The following is a 21,441-nucleotide window of genomic DNA, read 5'->3' on the forward strand; positions in this document are numbered from 1 at the left end:
GTGAGGGAATTCCCGGAGAATCCCCAAACACTCGGGGGGATTTTAGCTTAGTAAAAAAAACCAAAATACGGAAGTACACGGTGTTTACAAACAAGCCTGCTAAAGGCAAATAAAGGAATAATAAATGCTAATAAAATCTGACCACACTGTTTTGTTACCTGAGCTGACCTACCTCAGCTCAGTCCGTCTGTCTGTCTGTCTGTTTGTTTGCTGCCCAGAAAAACCGGCACCTGCTCGAGTAGCGAGTTGAGCCACTTAGCGAGCCACTTAGCCTCCGCTATCAGAAAAACACGACGTATACCAATTTCCCCTATCCCAACACTAAAACAGCGTCTACAGATGCAGAAAAATCTGTGAGAAATCAGTGTGAAATCACAGGTGGGAGGCAGGGTGTGTGTGTGTGTGTGGGTTCACGCGCCGAGGGTTAAAGCTCAGTCGTGTCCCCCGACCCACCGACCCACACGATAAAGGTGTGTGATATTGAGCTAGCTATGCTAGATCACCTACCATAGTGGTGAGCAGCAGCGGCGTATAATAAGATCGCAGTGAAGACATCCATAGTGTATGCGGCGGCCATCACACACACACACACACACACCTCACACACAGCCTTTAGCTAGCTTAGCTTAGCTCTCATCCCCCGGCTCTCGTGTGGGCGGCGTGCGGGAATTTCCCATGCGGTCTTCAATATAAGGACGCGTTCCCGAGAGTCTCCTTTATCCTGTGTCTGCCAGTAAAGATGTCCATCACCGCAGTAGTGTGTGTACTCCTCTTCACGCTGGGTAAGTCTGGCTGTTGTTTTCTGTGTCTTTCCGTGTAGAAGTCGCGGTCTGATGTGAAGGTGTGTGTGTGTGTGTGTGTGTCTGACTGACCCGGCGCTGGTTGTGTCCGCAGCTGTCCGAGCGAGCGTGGAGCACGTGGCTCTGTCCGTGCGCGGGGGGGACGCAGTTCTGCGCTGTCTGGCCGAGGCTGAGCCCAGCGTGCGCTACCAGACCGTCATCTGGTACAAGGTATGAGAACGGTTCTTCAGACATGGCGAGCTGGCTGAACACACAGCAAACTCGGCCACATTGGGACTTATTTGTCGTTTTGGCGCCCATAAAAGTTGTGACAACGTGGGGCAAAGTTTGGAGCATCCCAGGACCCCGTGTAAATGTTGGGATTTGGATGTGCTGGGTGCTGGGAGATAATACTAAGATCGTGACAACGTTGAGACAACCTTTTTGAGAGCCACATTTGGACAACGTTGTAGCAACGTTGCTATGCTGGCCACCTAACGGATGTTTTCTCTTCGGTCCTTAGCAACTGATGCTCTGTTTATGTCCTTTAGCCTCATGGCAGTAACTACTCACCAGGGCAGCTATGCATGGCCCTTTTAGCCTATATATTTTATTATAAACAGCTTTTTGAAGGTAATATAGTAATATATGATTATATATATATATATATATATATATATATATATATATATATATATATATATATAACATTAGTGAAACCTCATGTTTAGTTAATATGCTTTTAAGACTAATATGTAAATGAGCTCTGTTCTTCATTTAAACAATCTGGGTTGAAACTTCTCTTATAATTTATTTAACTGCTTTTCATTTTCACAAAAGTAATAATTGTAACACATTTTTTTGTGGAAAGCTTAGTTTTCATATATGGACTGATTGTAGCAACGTTGCTATGCTGGCCACCTAACGGATGTTTTCTCTTCGGTCCTTAGCAACTGATGCTCTGTTTATGTCCTTTAGCCTCATGGCAGTAACTACTCTACACCAGGGCAGCTATGCATGGCCCTTTTAGCCTATATATTTTATTATAAACAGCTTTTTGAAGGTAATATAGTAATATGTCATTATATATATATATATATATATATATATATATATATATATATAACATTAGTGAAACCTCATGTTTAGTTAATATGCTTTTAAGACTAATATGTAAATAAGCTCTGTTCTTCATTTAAACAATCTGGGTTGAAACTTCTCTTATAATTTATTTAACTGCTTTTCATTTTCACAAAAGTAATAATTGTAACACATGTTTTTGCTTAGCTTAGTTTTCATATATGGACTGATGGGACTGGAGAATGAATGGCCTTGAAGCTCTAGCAGTGCTTATATGTAACCTACAAACTTATTAGTGTCAGAGAAGACGTTTGGTGTCAAATCTGCTATAATCTGATTAACTAAGGGGTGTTTATATTATTATATTCGATGGAATATGAAATAATATCTCAGTGCAGCACTTTTGTGGTGTTTGTGTTTGTTTTATGGCTTATTCAAGTATTTTTAGTACACCGCTTTTTTCCTAATACACTATATCATAAATAAATAGGTGCACGTCTGCGAGTTTAGATGGTTCTAAACTTTTGAAAGGATAATGTTGATGTAAGGATTATATCAGGTAGCTTACTTTACAAGTACAACTTGTACTTGTGAGTGGAAGAGCACAGTGTGACTGCTTAGCTGTATTAGTAATAGCAGTTAGTCACTAGCAGACTTGCTGTTTAGACTGTAAGGTCTATGGCTGCTTTGAAAAACAAGAAAGAAAATGCTGATTGATATCTACTTTCCATCGTTCTTGAATAAAAGAAACAGACAGGGCTGGGATTTCCCCAACACATCATAGCACAAAGATTTGCATTATTTAAAGGTCAATCAAGCACCAAATTGAACACTCTCTCTACCACTTAATGCTAAGATGAGTTGAGAAAAAATACAAAATAAGTGGTAAAAAAAAACATGATAATAAGTTAAGATAAATTAAGATAACCTGAATATCCAAGTAATCTGCTCATGGTGATTTGATAGGATAAATGGTGTTCCTTTCTCCCCATTCTTATAAGCAATATTTTATTCAGTCTTATTCAGTGTGATCTGCCATCTAGATGTGGACTCTGATCCAAAAAGGATTCAGTAATTGGCAGAACCTGTTGAACCCTTATTATTTATACTTAAGGCTCAAGATCTATGATTGTTTCAATCACTGCTCATAATGCAGCATCTTTTACTGTTGTTACTGTTTAGTTGTTTGAGGGGACGAATAGAAGTATGGGCCCAGATACAGGCCTTCAGGGTTTAGATACTTGGTAACACTTTACTGAAGGGCAGTGTTTATATGACTAAAAAGACACACATAAGCTATTTGCAACAGCTGACATAAAAAGACAAAGTCCAGTTGCTATCAGTTGTGCAATCAGTTGAAAGTGAAATGACATGGGACACTAAGCCTTCATAAATGCTTTTGCCGGTTTATGCCAGTAATGAAAGTGATACCAAATACCAGACACGTGCTAGCCGTTGCTATGAATCTCCTATCAAAACTGTGGCTGTGATGGACTATAGTGCAGGGGTGCTTGAGAACAACAACAGGGGGAACATGGATGGCCCTGAGGTGCCATCTGAATGGCATTAGAGCATTTAGTGATTTTATATAGTCTTGTTTCAGCTCATGAAGAGCCTAAAGAGTTTAAGAGTTTAATCAGACTGTAAAAGGGAACAGCTTAACTGTGCATAAGCAATGTTGGCTACACTGGGAAAGTCTTTTTGAAGCAATTTAACTGGATGAATCAGGAGTGAAAAGATGCAAAAATGGACATGGTTGTCACGTTAAGTGATGTAATGGTGTTTATTTGCTTGGGATTTGGGATTATAACTAATTTACTGCTTTTATTTTCTCAGGTCAGTGAGTCTCCCACCCGCCAGTTGTCTGGTCTAGTCATGAAGAGGCTCAACAATGGCACTGTTCAAAGATATAAAGGTTTGATGCGGGAAGTGGAGCTACTGGGGGATTCGCATAGCCTTCTCTTACCCAATGTGACTCAGCAGGACACTGGGAAATACCTCTGCTTTTTGTCTGCGTCCATTGGCCATCATAACCAGGAGAGAGAGATCAACCTGAGGGTCTTTGGTAAGTGTAAAGACATGAAGTTAGATGTACAGAATTGCAACGGCTAATTCACAAAGCTATTGCATTGCTGTTTATTTGATTTCCAGAATTTTTATATGAAATAACTGTGGTTAAAATAGTCTAGAGAGAGATAGAAAGTGATTGCTAATATGAATATGTAAATAAAATGTATGTGTTTTGTCTCCCTTAGAGCAACCCAAAGACGAAAACATTATGCTCGAAACAAGAGAAACACAATATGAGCTTGAAAATGATACGCCTTTTGTGGTGCTGGCCATCATTTTACTTATTGCAGCTTTGCTGATGTTTTATTGTAGTTATGTAAGTACCCTGCTTTGTCTTTTTGGTGTTGCTTGCAGAAAGAATTCAAATAAGGAAAGCAGATAAATGTATGAAATTAAGATGCATTCATTTAATGACAAAAGAAATAGCGTAATCACCATTCAAATACCACCGTATTTTCACTTATCCCCTTGCTAATGTTCAAATTGTATTTTTTTTTGTTTTGTTTTTTATAGATTTGTCTACGGAATACACTAATCAGCCACAAAGAAAAGTTCTCAAAACCGACTCGATTAAAGGGGACCCAGCAAATGAAGCAATTAATCGTTAGCTTGACATCAAAAGGAGTTGTATCAAAGCTTTTACCAGAAGAATACGTGTGACACTTCCATTATCATCTTCTGGCCTGAGGAAGACATTGAAGATGCAGCAAGTGTCAGTGTGGATCTATACATGAGGGGACAAAAAAGGACAGGGCATGTCCTTAGTAGGACTGTGAATGTGTTTGAAAAGGTATTTGAGTGGATTTGGTGTGGATTTTGTGTTGCTGGGGTTTGACTCTCAACCATTGTGAAACTACTTTCTCTACACCAGACTTGACATCCCTATGAACACACCCACGTCAACTCTGCTGCGAGTTCTGTAGACAGAGCATGTGGTCTTTCAAAAGCTATGTTAAAGCTGGAGCTTATTTGCTTCTCACAGTTTGATGTACTTTCAAATTCAGAGAGTGCTACTGGGGCCATTCCAGCTTGATGCAGATGCAGATATTCACTCCCGGAATCTGGAAAAAGCTATTCCTTCTTTTCAACAGTCTGTGTTTACTTACTGAATGATAATGTGTTTACTAAATTCATGATGGAAGCCATGTAGCTGTCTGATTAATAGCTTGAATGAATGTAATCTTATTCCAGGAAAAGTGGAAAATGTGAAGCACTGCACTAAACACTGTTATGCAATAAAAACTTATAGCTTTGCTATACAGACAGCACAGATGCACTGACCTCTTTATTTTCACTATGGAATAATGTAACTAACAGATTTTGTGGTGTAAACAGTGTCGCAAATGCTACAGATCTCCTACTGAACTGTAGTATGAGTAAAGTTTACACTCAACAGGCCGTATTCAATCAGTTCAATCTTTTTAGCACTTCAATTTGGTTCATCCAAGCTTAAGCAACTACAGGCAGATGAGGTGTTGTATGTAGGATTACTGTGCTCTTTAAATAAATGCAATAAGTGTTTGAGTTTGAGAAGATTTAAAAGCAAAGATAAAAGATCTAATAATTCACCAATATTAATTACTTAGTTAATTAATAATTATGAACTAATATTAACCAATACCAGAACATCCAGAAGGGGCAAATATTTTTTCACAGCACTGTGTGTATATACACAGTCAAATACAATCAATGAAGTCACAGAAAACCATTATCCTCCTCAGTGAGCCCGAGTCCACCTCACCAAAATGAGGTCATCAGCATTGTAGTCTTGTAGATTGGTGGGAAAGGTTCTAACAAAGTGTTGTGTTAGTAATAAAAGAGTGTTCAGACACAGGAAGAGGGTCCATTAGGCAGGTTTTATTTACAAACACAAAAGGCAGGAGCAGATGCAGCTATAACGAGAAGTCCAAATCGATCAAAAAGGAGATAAAACCTTAAATAGGTCCAAAGTTCCAAAACCAAAAAGCACAAAAGTCAAGAAGCAGGAGATACAGAAGAAGGTCTTGAAAGTTCACAGGTTTACCTGCATGGGGGACACACAACTACCACAAGGTAACATCTGTTAATGCTGCACAAACACTGAAGGAAAGGAAGGGCCTTTTAAATGGAAGGGAATTGGAATTGCAGGGGAACTAGTTTCAGGTGAGAGGGACAGGATGAGGAGCATTAACTACAATTCTGGTGACCCCGACCTCTGGTGGCTGGAATGTGTAGTGTCCTGGGGCAGTTTCCTCTGAGAGACCCTGACAGATCACTGTTGCAGTCACAAATTCACAGGTTTGTTTATTTTGTTTTGTTTGGATTGGAACAACTAAAAACTACAGAGAAAAAAAGGTCTAATCTGAGATCCTTCCACACAGAACTCCAGAAATGGACTGGACAAAGACACAGATGGAGTCAACGTTTTTCCATTCCTAGATTGTCAGCACCTGTTACTGTTGCTACTAATACAAATTAAAGAAGCAGTAAATATCCAGATATGCAGTTATGTCTTACATTTTTGGGGAGCTAACGTGCTGGATCTTGATTACACAAACATTCCTGGTGCATACAAGGCTGAAAGTAAGAATTTTAGGACCCGAAAAAGAAGAATTTAATCATGTTTAAAATTGAGTGAAAGGAATACAGTAATCTGCTATAAACAAACTGTCTGGACCCCAGAATATGAGTGTGCTTTATAACCTCTTCTTTATAACTTCTTCAAATTACAAGAGTTTCTCTGAAACCCTTCCAAACTCAGCAAATCCTTCTTAACCTGAAGTTTGCGTGCAGTTCTACCTCAAAAACGAGAGGCAGATAAAAAACCTCTACTGAACTCAGAGCAGAGAACCACGCAGTGATACAGAAACATCCCCTTCATACATAACAAACACGAAATCATGAAAATCTACATTTATTTTTTATTTTCATATCCCCATTACATCCAACACCAACAGCAATGTAATCTATCTTGAACTGTGTAGTTAGTGTGTTCCTAGTATAACACAGACTCCAGCTGTATGGATCATGGTGTAGTGGGTAGCGTTATAGCCTCCCACTATGAAGATCCTGAGTTCAATTATGAGCATAACGTCTACAGTGTTTGATTGTAGTATAGTGTTTGATTGATGTATATCTTTGAAATAAATAAACCACCCATGTCAATCTATCTGTAACTTTTTTATTATTAGCGCAAATATTTTAGTCTTAGGATGTTATTGAATTAATATTACAAACCACGAAAATGGTGTAACCTCTAAAGGCCACAGCGGTCATTTTGACTGTCTGCATATTGAAAGGTGCTTCTGTTTGCACCAGGGGCGGAGCCAGACATTTTAAACATCCGGGGCTTAGCCCGAATGTCCATAACCATACTTCCCCTGACTTTAGTGTGATAAAGTAAACCCTCAAGAACACACACACATTCACCAGCCACTAGATATTATTAGTTACCCTTGTTTCTTAATCCATTATCCTTCAGCTCCACTGATCATATAAGACACTGTATGTAATACAGTAAGCAGCGAAACAGGAGGACTACAATCTGTAATTATACAACTACAAAGTTCTCCTACATGATAAGCAGAGCTGATAAAATGAACAAGGAGGTGTACCCAGAGTTTTCTAATTAGCATGTAGGCAATGATTTTAGTCGTTTTAGTATTACATAAAGTTGATCAAATCTGCTGAAGATTCAGCACAGCACAGTAACTTCCTGACTAACAGACCACAAGCTGTTCGGGTAGGCAAGCATGTCTCACCGACCCTCATCCTCAGTACCGGAGCCCCTCAGGGCTGTGTCCTTAGCCCTCTGCTGTACTCGCTGTACACCTCAGACTGCAAAGCCACTTTCAGCTCCACCAACATCATTAAGTTTGCTGACGACACAGTTGTGGTGGGCCTGATCTCAGGAAATAACGAGAAGGCCTACCTGGAAGAGATTAGAACCCTGGAGAACTGGTGCCAGGATAATAATCTCCAGCTAAATGCCAGCGAAACGAAGGAGCTGATTGTGGACTTTAGCAGGAAACAGCAGAGGAGCTACCAACCTGTCCACATCAGTGGAACGGCGGTGGATAGGGTAGGAAGCTTCAAATACCTTGGAGTGACCATCTCTCAGGACCTGTCATGGAGTTGCCACATCAACACCATAACGAAGAAGGCTCGTCAGCGCCTATACCACCTGAGACGACTGAGGGACTTCAGACTGCCCTCCAAGGTACTACAATCCTTCTACTCCTGCACCATCGAGAGCGTCCTCACGGGGAACATCACAGTCTGGTTTGGGAACAGCACCAAGCAGGACAGGCAAGCGCTACGACGAGTGAGACGTTCAGCAGAGCGAATCACTAGGATGGAGTTTCCTGACCTGCAGTCCATCTACAAGAAGCGGTGTTGGACCAAGGCCAAGAAGATTGTGAAGGACCCCAGTCATCCCAACAATGGACTGTTTTCTCTGTTGCCCTCGGGGAAACGCTTAAGAACCCTGAAGGCTAACACAGAGAGAATGAGGAGAAGCTTCTTTCCACAAGCCATCCGTGCCTTGAATGGGGACAGGGACTAGGACACTAAATTAAAGTGTCTACATACACAAACTGGACCCTCACTCACTACAATACACAACCATGGCTCACGGAAAACACACTACGGACAATAATGAAAATATTTATTCTACACTCACATACAGATAAATATGTGCATATGTATACATATATATATATATATATATATATACACACACACACACAGACACGCACTATTTCATCTGTGTATATATATTTGTATATTTGTATTTTGTATTTTTGCCTATATTTCCATATTTTCATATTTTTATATTTAATTTTTTAACTTAAATGTAACTTATTCTATTTTTATTTTTTTCATTTTTCTTTTGCACTTTTGCACTTTACTTCATTAAGTTAAGGTTTAGTTAAGTTTTAAATGTAGATTTTTATTGTATAGCTTGATGTGGGCAGACTGTCATAAAAGTATTTCACTGCAAGTTATACTGTGTATGACTATGTATGTGACAAATACAATTTGATTTGATTTGATTTAACTACATCTATCTGTTGTCAGGTTTATTAGGTTGTGGTTTCTATTCACCTCCACTGCACACAGTAACTTCAACTAACGTTAACCAGAGCCGCATCACAGGGGTCAGCCAGTGTCGCAGTGAGCGAACCTCTAATGTTGAATTATGCTGAACAGGTCACTCACTCACTGCTGACTCACCTGACACATCGCTGTCTGTGGGTGAGGGCTGTGGCTGATTTCTTTAAATAAATGGTCTTATATCCACAGTTAGATCCCTCAGCTAGCTCCCCAACTTGAACAGGTGTTCTGCTGAGTTGTGCTACCCATCGAAATGTCCCACCAAGCGAAACCAATTTGTAATGTTTTCAATGCATCATTGCAGCGTGCCGGTAGTTTCACTCACAGTGCAGCTGCTGTTTACCTCAGAAAACAGCCCAGAGACTCCTGATTTCTGAATGAGCAAATACAGTAAAAATACATCAACACAATAAAACAACATCAGCTTCACAGACAGGAAACTGTCTACAGTTCTCACCAGAGAGAACAATGACTGCTGCTGATGTTGCACTGATGGTTCAGAGGTGGCGAGGGAGCCTCAGATTGAACTCAGACACTGGTTCTGACAAACCTCACTGTAAAAAGAGCCTCTGAACCAATCAGACTCCACACCAACTGCATCAGATGTTCCAGAAATGAATCCAGCCGACAACATATGTAGAATATTCATCAACAAAAATAACAAGAAACACAAAGAAGCATTAGACATAACATGTCATGTGTAATTATTACCTATATCATTGTAAAATTATTATCAAAGAATGATATTTAATAATAACAATAGTATATTGTGTAGATTGTGCTTATGATTATGAGTATTATTATTAGTATTATTATTATATTTAATAATATAATATAATAATGCGACCATGCTAGTAGTAATAATATTAATTATTTATATATATATAATAAGTAATATTTGCAATAAAAATAATTAGTATTAATAATTTATTATAATAATGATAATAATAAAGATACCATAATGGTACTAGTAATATTAACAATAATTATTATATATAAATATTATTATTATTACTATTATTATTATTACTATTATTATTACTATTATTATTATTAACAATAAGTCTAATAGTCATAATCATAAAACTAATAATAACAAATAATATTATTATTTATAATATACTCGCGTATGCTTTTCGTGAAATGCAATAATAAAAGTGTGAATCTTGATAGAAGATTTAAAATAGTTCACTGTAACTAATATTAATTATTATTTATTTAGGTAATAATTGGTAACTAATATTAACCAATACCAGAACAGTCAGGAGGGGTAAATACTTTCTCACAGCACTGTGTGTGTTTACAGTCTTATACAGTCAATGAAGCCACAGTGAGCCCGAGTCCGCCTGCCATTGTGACGTCACCGTCGTTCCTCCTACAAAAGGCGCGGATCTCGCGCCCCGGCTCAGTTCAGGAGACAGCAGCTCAGGAGGAGGTTCAGCGACAGCGGTCAGTTAATTGGTTACTTATCTAGAGCCGTTTTCATTAGAACCCGTTCTACAGGTTCTAAACTTCTCTAAATTTCCCAGAGCTACTTTCTTTAGAACTAGAAACAGTAGCTCTAAATCTATATATCTAGAACCAGAAAAAAGTTCTTCATTTAATTAGAACCCCAGACAGTAATTCTACACCTTTCAGCTCCAACTTGAATTTCCTAGGAAAAATGGAAGCAATCAAGGAACTGAAAACCTTGGGCTTTAAGATGTTTCAGAAGGTTGGCGAAGGGGGTTTTGGCATGGTTCTGATGGCTGATTCAGAAAAGCAGCGCAAACGGGTAGCCATTAAAATTATAGAACTCAGGCAGCATTCCCGCCAATATCGCAGCAAATATCTGTGCCGGGAGCTGGAAATTATCAAAACTGCGAAACACCCCCACATAATTGAAGTCCATGAAATTATGGTGCGTCGGGGACATGTGTTCATTGTGATGGAGCCGGCTGCAACAGATCTCCATGTAAAGATCTGTGAGCTCCACCACATTCCCAGCGCACAGGCCAAAACCTGGTTTTCCCAGCTCGTTAGTGCTGTGGCCTTTCTGCACCAGCAGGACATTGTCCATCGAGACCTCAAATGTGCAAATGTGCTGCTGACTGCAGATGGCCAAATCAAACTGACAGACTTCAGTTATGGCCGTTTTTATAAAGGCGTCAAAAAAAGCGAGACCTTTTGCTGCACGCCTTCATTCGGTGCCCCCGAGATTCTTATGGGTCTGCCCTATGACCCAAAGAAGAGTGACGTGTGGAGCCTGGGTGTAATCCTTTACGTCATGGTCACCGGGCACATGCCTTTCAAAGACAGTAGTAAGATCACGCTCAGAGAAGCACAGCGCAAGGCCTTGGAGTTTCCACAACGGATTGCAGTGGAGGAGTCCTGCCAGGCCTTAATTTCTTCCATGTTGCAGCTTGATCCAGCCTCTCGACCTTCAGTAACAGAGATAGCTCAGCATCCTTGGCTGCAGTCGAGGCAAGAAGGGTAAGTATGACTGGTTTGTTTTATATGAAGAACTGAATCTATATGATCACATTGTTAGAACTTACCCACAGATCTGAATGAAAGCAGATCTATAAAGAAGAGAGGGATCTTCAGAGAGTCCTCTAAAACACTATAAACTGCATACTGAAATGTCAGTGGTTTTATATGTATTTAACAATGTTAACTTACTTTTGCTAGATCTCCAGGGGATCATGTGTTTGGAGCTCCAAAAAAAGTGTGACCAGTGCAGTGACCATGAAAAGGAGCAGCTCACTGCTGTAGTTGATGCCAAGGCACAGGACGCGACCTGTTGCCCATCCACATCCAGCTGTAAACCTGAGCTGGGAGATGACAGCAGTAGAGCTGGTGCGGAGGTAACTTGCGGAAGTGTAGAGCTTGTGGAGGAGGAGGACGGCTGCTTCAGCTCTAGTCCACTTGGTGCTGCAGTTGAAAGGGCAGCTAAGGCCTATGTTGTCGCACCAATCCTCAGAGCCTCCCGAGCCCTTCGGAGGAGAGTGAAGAAGTTTTTCAGGATGGACTCTGTGGTGCACGATGCCTCCTCCTCTTCCCAGCAGGATGCTCAAAATTCTGCAACCTCTGCAGAAGCTCCTGCCTGTTCATGTTCCCAGCCAGGATGTGAGGATGTTCTCCGTGGGTCAGTGGTGGAGGCAGAAGCTGTTCTCCCACAGCCTACCGTGAGGCAGAAAACCAGGAGACTGAAGTTCCCCAAGTTTAAGGTATGTGAGTCGAGTGGTGAGTCATTGTGACATCCCCAGATTTTATACAGTGAAATCACTTCTAATAATTGTTGGAAAATTTGAGTTGTTTAATCTTTGTCATTTTGTCTCTCTAACAGATCTTAAAGAAGTCAACAAGAGTGCACCCGTCGTAGCCCTCAAGCATGAGGGCTCCAGGTGAAAGTCCTGCTTCGTGGCTGGTGGTCGAGGAAGACCCTGTTCTTCTACAGCCCACAGTGATGCAGGAAACCAGGAGACAGACTTTGGCTCCCCTTCAGATTATTTGAACTGAGATTCCACTTTAAGGTATGTGAATATTTCTCATAAAGCCTGTTGAGTGACATTTGTAATGCTACTACAATTTCTCTCCTACATAGTTTGTTTAAAGTATGTGCACATCTGCCAACCTTTTTGATGTTAGAAGTGAAAAGTAAAGAAATTAACCTCTCCTTTACAGGCTGAGCAAAGATCTGAAGAGAAAGACTCATCTCTGGTCACCCCCAAATGTCCTGCTCCATGGGCTGGTCAAGACCCTGTTCTCTCACAGCCCACAGTGATGCAGGAAACAGGAGACCAAGACTTCAGCTTCCCCTCAGATTTTTCAATGTGAGATTCAACTTTGAGGTATTTGACATTTTCCAAACTGTTTAAAATGTTCTAGATCTGTCATGTTATTTCTCCAACAGATCCTCAAGAAAAGGAAGACCACTGAAGGCCTTTGGAGCTGATAAGATGTCCAGCACGATCCTCTCCAGAACCAATCCAGCTAAAATAAAAAATAAATGTGTAGTTTAATTTTACTACCTTGAGGTTTCTTCATTTTAGAATAGAAAATCTTCTAATGTAAAAATCTCTGCTTGGGTTTGAGACCTACACTGATTCTAACATTCAGTTCAGTTAGAAAACATGCAGAAACAAATGAGGCACTGTCTGATCAATGGTCCCATCACTGAGAGGAGGAGTATGAAAGTCACAGCAATCTGTTCTGTGTTTTTGGAGATTGTCTATATTGAATTGTGGACACTGATGTTTACAAAAACACAATGGATTGTGGGTATTAGAGGTAAAATCACCATGGTTTTGCTTGTCTTGTGGTATTCCCATTATGGGAAGCTTCAAGAATAAATTGGCTTTGTTCGCTTAAATTAAGGAGTCCTCCAATGAGGGTTAACAGTGGCAGGAGGAAAAAAGGAAAAGCTGCTGGTACGTCATTCGCCAAATCTTACAGCAGCAGACACACCAACCAGCATGTCCTACAGCAGCAACAATAAGAGCAGTAAACATCTCAACATTTCAGACTTTTATTTTCTTCATTAAGGTAGGATTGGAGGGGTGAGGGTTGTTTATAGGCGATGAGGAGTTACCGAAGGAGGGATCAACAACAAATGGTGAGCATTGTTTGATGTACACTGCCACCTTCTTGCTCCTCCCCCTCAAATATTTCAGCAATGTTTTAAGTAGCTTATCTCTGGAGCAGCTGAAACCAAAACACACACAGGCCGCCATTAAAGCCTAGTGGGTTCTGGACTGTCACCAGAAGTGTGAAGAACACCATTGTTCAGTTACTGCTTTTTCAGCAGTAACTGATTTATAATCTCCAGAACTGATGGGTCATTTACTCTGCTGCCTAAATGCATCTGTGAATGTGACCGATATGTCTAGATATTTACTCAACACTTTGTACTGCTCTAAGCAGTCAATTCTGGTTCCCATTGTTTAAATGTGTGCTGTGGAGTATTCATGAGAATCTTATAGTGAAAAGATAACTGCTTCATCTGTATTTTTCACCAAAACAAATGTATTGTACCATAAATAAGAGCCTTGAACGCAAGTCTGGCAACACTTCATTGTACAGCCAATCATTCACATCACTGCTAGAGTCCACATGTCCTCAGGGAACTACTGTGTGTGATGCTGTCTGTTTTGTGTTCTGTGGACCTTTGGGTACATTTACCTCAGTGCTATGTCCGTTATAAATATACCTCAGTGGCTCTATCTTAATCATACACTTACCTCAACAGTGCGATTGTAATCATAAATTTACCTCAGTAGTGCTATTTCAATCATAACTTTAATCACACATTTAATTCAGCAGTGCTTTTCTAAATCATAAATGTACCTCAACACCACTATTTTAATAATTAATTTACCTGAACAGTGCTATCTTATTCATTTACTTCAGCAGCCCTACTTTAATCATACAGTTACCTCAGTAGTGCTTTTCTAAATCATAAATTTACCTTAACAGAGCTATTTTAATCATACAGTTACCTAAACAGTGCTCCATTAAGACATACACATATCCTTGGCATGTGGGGGTGTTTTGCAATTCTAGTCATTTCCAGTTCCCGGCGCAGAAACTTAGTCTGAGTTCCATTATTTTAACAAACACATTTTCACAGTCCAGCATAACCCTGCCTAAACCCCCTTCACCAAGTTCTCCAACAGCTTGAAGACCAAGCTCTTCAGTTCTGTTGGCTTTCATTTTTACTAGAAAGTTGGGAGGTTGTGAACAACGTGAGAACTCCTTGTCCTGTTGAAAGAAATGGATTCATTTGTCTGGATTAGGTTTTGATCTTAATCCTAACAGCATTTCTAGTACAAGTTCTAACAATTCATTAATCTTAACTGATCTGAACAGGTAAAACGACACTGAGAAAATCCTGTCTCTCTAATCTAGCCTGGAACATCTTGTGAAATGTTAGTCACACAATCAGCAGGACCATTTTGAGAGAGTTTGAGGGAAGTTTCAAAGAAGAATCTTCGTCAAAAACCGTTTTAATTTTGCAGATTGATCTTTTGAGCGTTCAATAATAAGCTGGAGACACTAAATTAATAAGTCAAAATACTGAGCTGGGAGAGACATTTCATTTCAGGTCTTATTCAGGTCTGTTTTTCTATAGACCATGTCAGATGATCTTAATTAGATTTATAAGAAATGTAAGTGTCTTTGAGCACTGTATCACCCCCCTAAAGGCAGATTAGCAGCAATATCTTTGGACTAGATGACTAAATGACTAGACCTTCCCTCTGGAGAAACTGTATTAATGAAGGACATTTGTGGACACTGAACTAATTAGCTAGCTAGCATTTAATTAGTGAAGTAAATCCAGCAGCAGCTAGGTTTTAACCTCATCCTCTGCCCTTCTACAAGCTGCAGTCATCTTTTACTCAGCTTCCTCAAACAGTTGGAGGTTTATATCTACCAAAATCATCCAGTAATCATCATTACACATATGAGTGCTGTGCTGTCTGCTCCACCTCTCATTTCTCCTCCCTCTTTTAGCTGTTGATGAATCTTAGATCTGCTCTCCGTTTCCTCGACCTGGACTTTCTCTCTCCTTACCACCAGATTGGAGTAATAATATATCAGTACGTCTGTTTACTAAACCACGAGCTCTGTAGAAGTAGAACCACACATTTTCTGTGTGATTTAGCAGGACACTGAAAACTCCAACAAGCTCAAAGCCAAACACTGACGTTTAAAGTGGCCTAGACCGCAATCACAACATATGCAGGGAGGGTCTCCTCTATAATTGGTAGAAAGTACCTCTACTGACAGCTCATTCCTCTCTAATACTCTTTAAGAGTCTGCAAAGGTCGGTAGAAATGCACTAGGGAAACACGTGCTTCTTGTCAGCAGGTTAGACCTGCTCTAACGCTCATTGGCTGTCGTGGTATTTTCGACCAATGATAGCTCTTTAGGGGGGGGACTGAAAGCAATGAGAGGGAGAGAGAGGAGAGTTTGTGTCTGGAGAGAGTTAAAAATTAGAATAAAGTTACTGTAGCTGTTAATTCAGTTGTTTGCTAAATAATTAATAAGTTAAAGCAGAGTAAAAGCAAAGTAACTCTGCTTTACTGTGAGCGTCACTTTCTGCAGATACCAGTGTGCTGAAAGGTAGCCGTGCCACAGAGGTGAGCCTGGTTTATTTGGCTCCATTGAGTGAAGAGGCCAGTTACTGTTTCAAAGGCCCCAACGACCACCCCCTCTCACTCAGCGGTTTATACCAGCTCAATTCTCCAGTTAGGTTAGTTTCAATAATCTGAAGGGGAGCCGATATCTCAATCTCCTGGTTTCCTGCATCACTGTGCATCATCATTTCCTTCAGAATTGAACCCAGTCAGTACATCATCATCACCTGGAGCCCTCATGCTTGAGGGCTACGACGGGTGCACTCTTGTTGACTTCTTTAAGATCTGTTAGAGAGACAAAATGACAAAGATTAAACAACTAACAAAAATTCCAACAATTATTAGAAGTGATTTCACTGTATAAAATCTGGGGATGTCACAATGACTCACCACTCGACTCACATACCTTAAACTTGGGGAACTTCAGTCTCCTGGTTCTCTGCCTCACGGTAGGCTGTGGGAGAACAGCTTCTTCCTCCACCACTGACCCACGGAGAACATCCTCACATCCTGGCTGGGAACATGAACAGGCAGGAGCTTCTGCAGAGGTAGCAGAATGCTGATGCACCACAGAGTCCATCCTGAAAAACTTGGTCACTTCTTTTTTTGATGCCTTTATGAAATCGAATCTGAAGTCCGTCGGTTTGACTTGGCCATCTACAAATTCCTGCAAATGTCAGTAGGTGAATACATTCTTCAGGAAGGGTGTCGGCAAATGTAGCGGCTGTCAACGTCGTGTTGTCGTGGCCGAGTGGTTAAGGCGATGGACTAGAAATCCATTGGGGTCTCCCCGCGCAGGTTCGAATCCTGCCGACAACGAGTAGCTTTTGCGAAACGTTTAAGAAACGTCTTTAAACATTTAGCAGTATTTCTTCACTGTTCAGTCGATCTCATTATTAGAAACTATACTTTCTTGTGAACCTAAAAGCTTAATGTGGAGCCTAAATATATATATATATATATATATATATATATATATATATATATATATATATATATATATAAATAAATAATGACAATTTTCCCATAAATCGATATAGTAGATATTAGATAGATATTCGTGTCAGGTAATGTTTAACTTCAAATATGGACAAAAGTATTGGGACAACTGCTTATTCACTATTCACTATATTCACAGTATTCTTGAAAAATAGTTGATCGTGCTTTGTTGGTGTAACTCATTTTAGAGCATTGAGCAAACTGGAGTGACTAAATACATTCAAGAAGTGGTGTCCACAAATATATCTCTTATATCACAATGAAGGGTATATATAAAACAGCTGATCGTGCTTTGTTGGTGTAACTCATTTTAGAGCATTGCTGTGGGGATTTGATTGCATGACCTCTTCCTGTTCCAACATGACTGCGCACCAGTGCACAAAGCAAGGTCCATAAAGACATGGATGAACGAGTTTGGTGGGTGTAGAAGAACTTGACTGAATCCTGACCTCAACCCGACAGAACACCTTTAGAGCCAGGCCTTCTCGTCCAACATCAGTGTCTGACCTCACAAATGCTCTTCTGGAAGAACGGTCAAAAATTCCCAGAAACACCCTCCTAAACCTTGTGGAAAGCCTTCCCAGAAGAGCTGAAGCTATTCAACTAAATATTAAACCCTATGAAATACTTTAGGCAATATAGTGTATGTGGTTGTGTTTTATCAGTCCTGTATTATAGGAGGAAAACCTTCCTCACCTTGGCTCGTACTTCCCTAATCAACCCTCAATGTTTACCTCACAGCCATCACTTTTCCATAAGCTCATTCCTGGATCTCCTCATCCTTTTGTAAGTCAAGCTCCTTCTCTGAGGTATACAGAACCTCGTCCCCCGCCTCAGTGCCAACCTCTCAGCAGTCACATATTATGCTGTTTAACCACTTTACACTGTGATCAGACCTCTCCTGCCTCTCTAAACCTCTATTTTTTTTGGCTTCCTTTGGTTTTCTCAGATGCTTAGGGGTAGAAAACTTCTACGACTACTCATATCTCATAAAACCACCCCTGCTTGTCTGTCCTTTGCATTCTCAACTCAACACCCCTATTTCTACCATCAAACGCAGCAAGACCAACCCACCAAACTACCCAATCTTCAATCTTCAAACTAGCTTCACCCCTTCACACCTATAGTCCGATACATCCATCTAAAAAACTCCCAAACACGACTCACTTGTACTCCACTATTCCCCCTAGAAGCAGGTCCTGTCACCACTGGCTCCACCACAAGCTTTGGCACCCCCTCTCACTCAGCAGTTTATACCAGCTCAATTCTCCAGCTGAATCTCAATTTCAATAACCTGAAGGGGAGACATTCTGGGTTTGAAGGCTTATGTTCCAACAGTGTGCACATACACCTCGCTGACTTGTGGAAAGATTGAAGTGAAGATATCTACAGTTGCAAAGTTTTACCTGGAAAACATACTTTTACATGTTGATTTTGAACTTGGGACATCAGCCTATTTAAAGTAGTACAGGATTGTACACCTGGACCAGTGAGGTCAAGATGTTGGAAGATCACCACCACAGTGAATTCCCTTTTTTATTGGCAGTTTTTCTCTACAGGAACTAAACAAGCTGCGTGTACGGATTCTCACAGATTCCTGCAAATGCCAGTAGGTCAATACATCTCTGCTTTCTACGTCGTGTTGTCGTGGCCGAGTGGTTAAGGCGATGGACTAGAAATCCATTGGGGTCTCCCCGCGCAGGTTCGAATCCTGCCGACAACGAGTAGCTTTTAGCTTAACGTTTAAGAAACGTCTTTAAACATTTAGCAGTATTTCTTCACTGTTCAGTCGATCTGCACTGGGTTGCTGCTCAGCTTCGTATTTTAACCTGAACTCACCTGTCATTAGAAACAATACTTTGTTGTGAACGTAAAAGCTTAACGTGGAGCCTAAATATATATATATATATATATATAAAATAACAAACAATTTAATCTTCCCATAAAACGATATAGTAGATATTAGATAGATATTCGTGTCATGTAATGTTTAACTTCAAATATGGACAAAAGTACTGGGACACCTGCCTATTCACTATTCACTATATTCACAGTATTCTTAAAAAATAGTTGATCGTGCTTTGTTGGTGTAACTCATTTTAGAGCATTGAGCAAACTGGAGTGACTAAATACATTCAAGAAGTGGTGTCCACAAATATATCTCTTAAGTGTGTAAGCGTGTTGTCGTGGCCGAGTGGTTAAGGCGATGGACTAGAAATCCATTGGGGTCTCCCCGCGCAGGTTCGAATCCTGCCGACAACGAGCAGCTTTTTGTGTAACGTCAACGTCATCTCGTGTGACGTCATTTATCAGTATTACTTTCCTGTTCAGTAGTTCTGAACTGGGTTGCTGCTCGGGTTCGTAATTTAACCTAAACTTGTCTTTAGAACGAAATTTTGTTGTGAATGTATAAGCTTAATGTGGCGCTTAACAGTGTATATAATAACACTTCATTATTAATAATAAAAATAATAATAATAATAATAATAATAAGAAGAAGAAGAAGAATACCTAATAATACAGTAATTACTGTTAGGTAGGTGTTACCCACTGTCTCTCAGGCGGTGACACGCTGATATATACTGGGCAGCAAGGGGGGGGGGGTGTGCCCCTCTCCCAGAATTAGCCCTAATTGTTTGGTAGTTTGGGGTCAGCTACCAAACAGCTACCCCCCCTCTCTCTCTCTCTCACACACACACACACACACAAACAATGGATGAAGAATTGACACACAGCTTGGTGTGTATATGTGTTGCTCGTCCCGCAGGGGTCGCTGTTGTTGTGTTCGTGTAAAAGGTTTTAAGTAAAGTAACGTTGTCTAAACTGAGACAGAGACGGTATAAATGATGTTTTTATAAATCAGGACTTTGACTGAAAAAAGGCAGCAGCGAAAATAATTAACTGTTCTTTGACATTTTTTAATGTGTTAAAAAAAATACATTTAAAAATCCCACCTAGACTGTACTCGATATGATATATAACACCTCATAAATATTAAATCGACGATTAGATTCTTAAACCTGTGCATAAACGTTCATGTTTCGACAGAATGAAACGGATGGTTTGTATTGGTCATGTCGATCAGTCCGGCGTTTCTGAACTGAAACCTGAATAAAACGTTACCACTATACCGAGTCCAGAATAAATAACAAACCCCCAAACGAATCTTACATTAATGAATTTACTGACCAACCCAAAGGTATCAACTACAGCACGAAGTTTACGCCGGTTGGTGAATCGTCTGTTTTGTGCTCGAATGAGGTTTTCGGCGCTGCCTCCTCCGTGTTGTCGTGGCCGAGTGGTTAAGGCGATGGACTAGAAATCCATTGGGGTCTCCCCGCGCAGGTTCGAATCCTGCCGACAACGGGTAGCTTTTTGCTTAACGTTTCAAAAACGTCTTTAAACATTTATCAGTATTTCTTCACTGTTTTGTAGTTCGTATTTTAACCTGAACTCGTCTGTTATTAGAAACGATACTCTGTTGTCAATATAGCTAAAAGGTTAACGTGCCGCCTAACAGTGTCCACAATATCAAACACTTTATTATTATTATTATTATTATTATTATGCTCAGTTACCCATTATCTACCCCTAAAGAAGATGTAGTAGAAGTAAACCTTAAACTCTACAGTTTTAACCACCGAAGAAGAGGAACACATTCGTCGCGTTGCTGTGGAGTGACGTGACCAAATCCATGTCGCTCTGGGGTTTCTATGGTTACAACGCCTCGCTGGGCTTCATCCGTTCCGTGAACCTCCCTCGATTCGCCCCCTACTCCCTCGATTACCTCTCTCGCTCTCTCTCTCTCACACACATACATACATACCCATAAAACGGATGAAGAAAAACAAACATGGTATTTCATCTTACGCCTACAGTTTAAAACTCCCATTTGTAGTAGCGATTAGACTCTCTTTAGTGTCACTTCTAAATGAATTAAGCAAAGTACCACCGTTTCTTTTCAGCAGATAATTATATGACCTGGCTTCCTACAGCTGACAAACTGTGACCTGCACCATCTTTCCCTGGAGAAAACGATGACATGAACACCTCTGTCCTGCTCACACCTCATATCCACCATTCCAGTCTGGAGAAGCTGAAAGGAGCTTGAAACTCAATGTCCAGACAGTGAAACATCTCTCCTGGATAAAAAAAAAAAATCTGACAAACAATAACATCGGTAGAAAACTAGGTAGGATTTGATCTAAACTGGCTACGCTGACTGTCTCCTTGAAGGGAGCGAGATTCCCCTCAGACGGAGTGAAGGGAACACGTCGGAGAGAGGATTGAGACACACC

General features: G+C 40.4%; 2 protein-coding genes and 4 non-coding genes across 6 annotated transcripts; all 6 read left to right on the top strand.

Moving 5' to 3' along the window:
* Window positions 1-734: 734 nt before the first annotated feature.
* Window positions 735-5,194, top strand: cd83 (CD83 molecule). Its single transcript, XM_072680073.1, has 5 exons — window positions 735-782; window positions 895-1,010; window positions 3,696-3,924; window positions 4,115-4,245; window positions 4,443-5,194. The coding sequence occupies exons 1-5, from the start codon at window positions 740-742 to the stop codon at window positions 4,587-4,589; spliced, it is 666 nt and encodes a 221-aa protein (XP_072536174.1). The 5' UTR covers window positions 735-739; the 3' UTR covers window positions 4,590-5,194.
* Window positions 5,195-10,686: 5,492 nt separating this feature from the next.
* On the top strand, window positions 10,687-11,499 carry LOC140555859 (testis-specific serine/threonine-protein kinase 6-like). Its single transcript, XM_072679178.1, has one exon. The coding sequence runs from the start codon at window positions 10,687-10,689 to the stop codon at window positions 11,497-11,499; it is 813 nt and encodes a 270-aa protein (XP_072535279.1).
* A 5,382-nt stretch (window positions 11,500-16,881) lies between these two features.
* Window positions 16,882-16,963, top strand: trnas-aga (transfer RNA serine (anticodon AGA)). The gene has a single exon. It is a non-coding gene; the product is annotated as a tRNA-Ser (tRNA).
* A 1,821-nt stretch (window positions 16,964-18,784) lies between these two features.
* On the top strand, window positions 18,785-18,866 carry trnas-aga (transfer RNA serine (anticodon AGA)). Its single transcript has one exon. It is a non-coding gene; the product is annotated as a tRNA-Ser (tRNA).
* A 457-nt stretch (window positions 18,867-19,323) lies between these two features.
* trnas-aga (transfer RNA serine (anticodon AGA)) lies at window positions 19,324-19,405 on the top strand. The gene has a single exon. It is a non-coding gene; the product is annotated as a tRNA-Ser (tRNA).
* A 1,022-nt stretch (window positions 19,406-20,427) lies between these two features.
* Window positions 20,428-20,509, top strand: trnas-aga (transfer RNA serine (anticodon AGA)). The gene has a single exon. It is a non-coding gene; the product is annotated as a tRNA-Ser (tRNA).
* Window positions 20,510-21,441: the final 932 nt, after the last annotated feature.

This window comes from Salminus brasiliensis, chromosome 5 (genome assembly GCF_030463535.1).
Source record: "Salminus brasiliensis chromosome 5, fSalBra1.hap2, whole genome shotgun sequence".
NCBI lineage: Eukaryota > Metazoa > Chordata > Actinopteri > Characiformes > Bryconidae > Salminus > Salminus brasiliensis.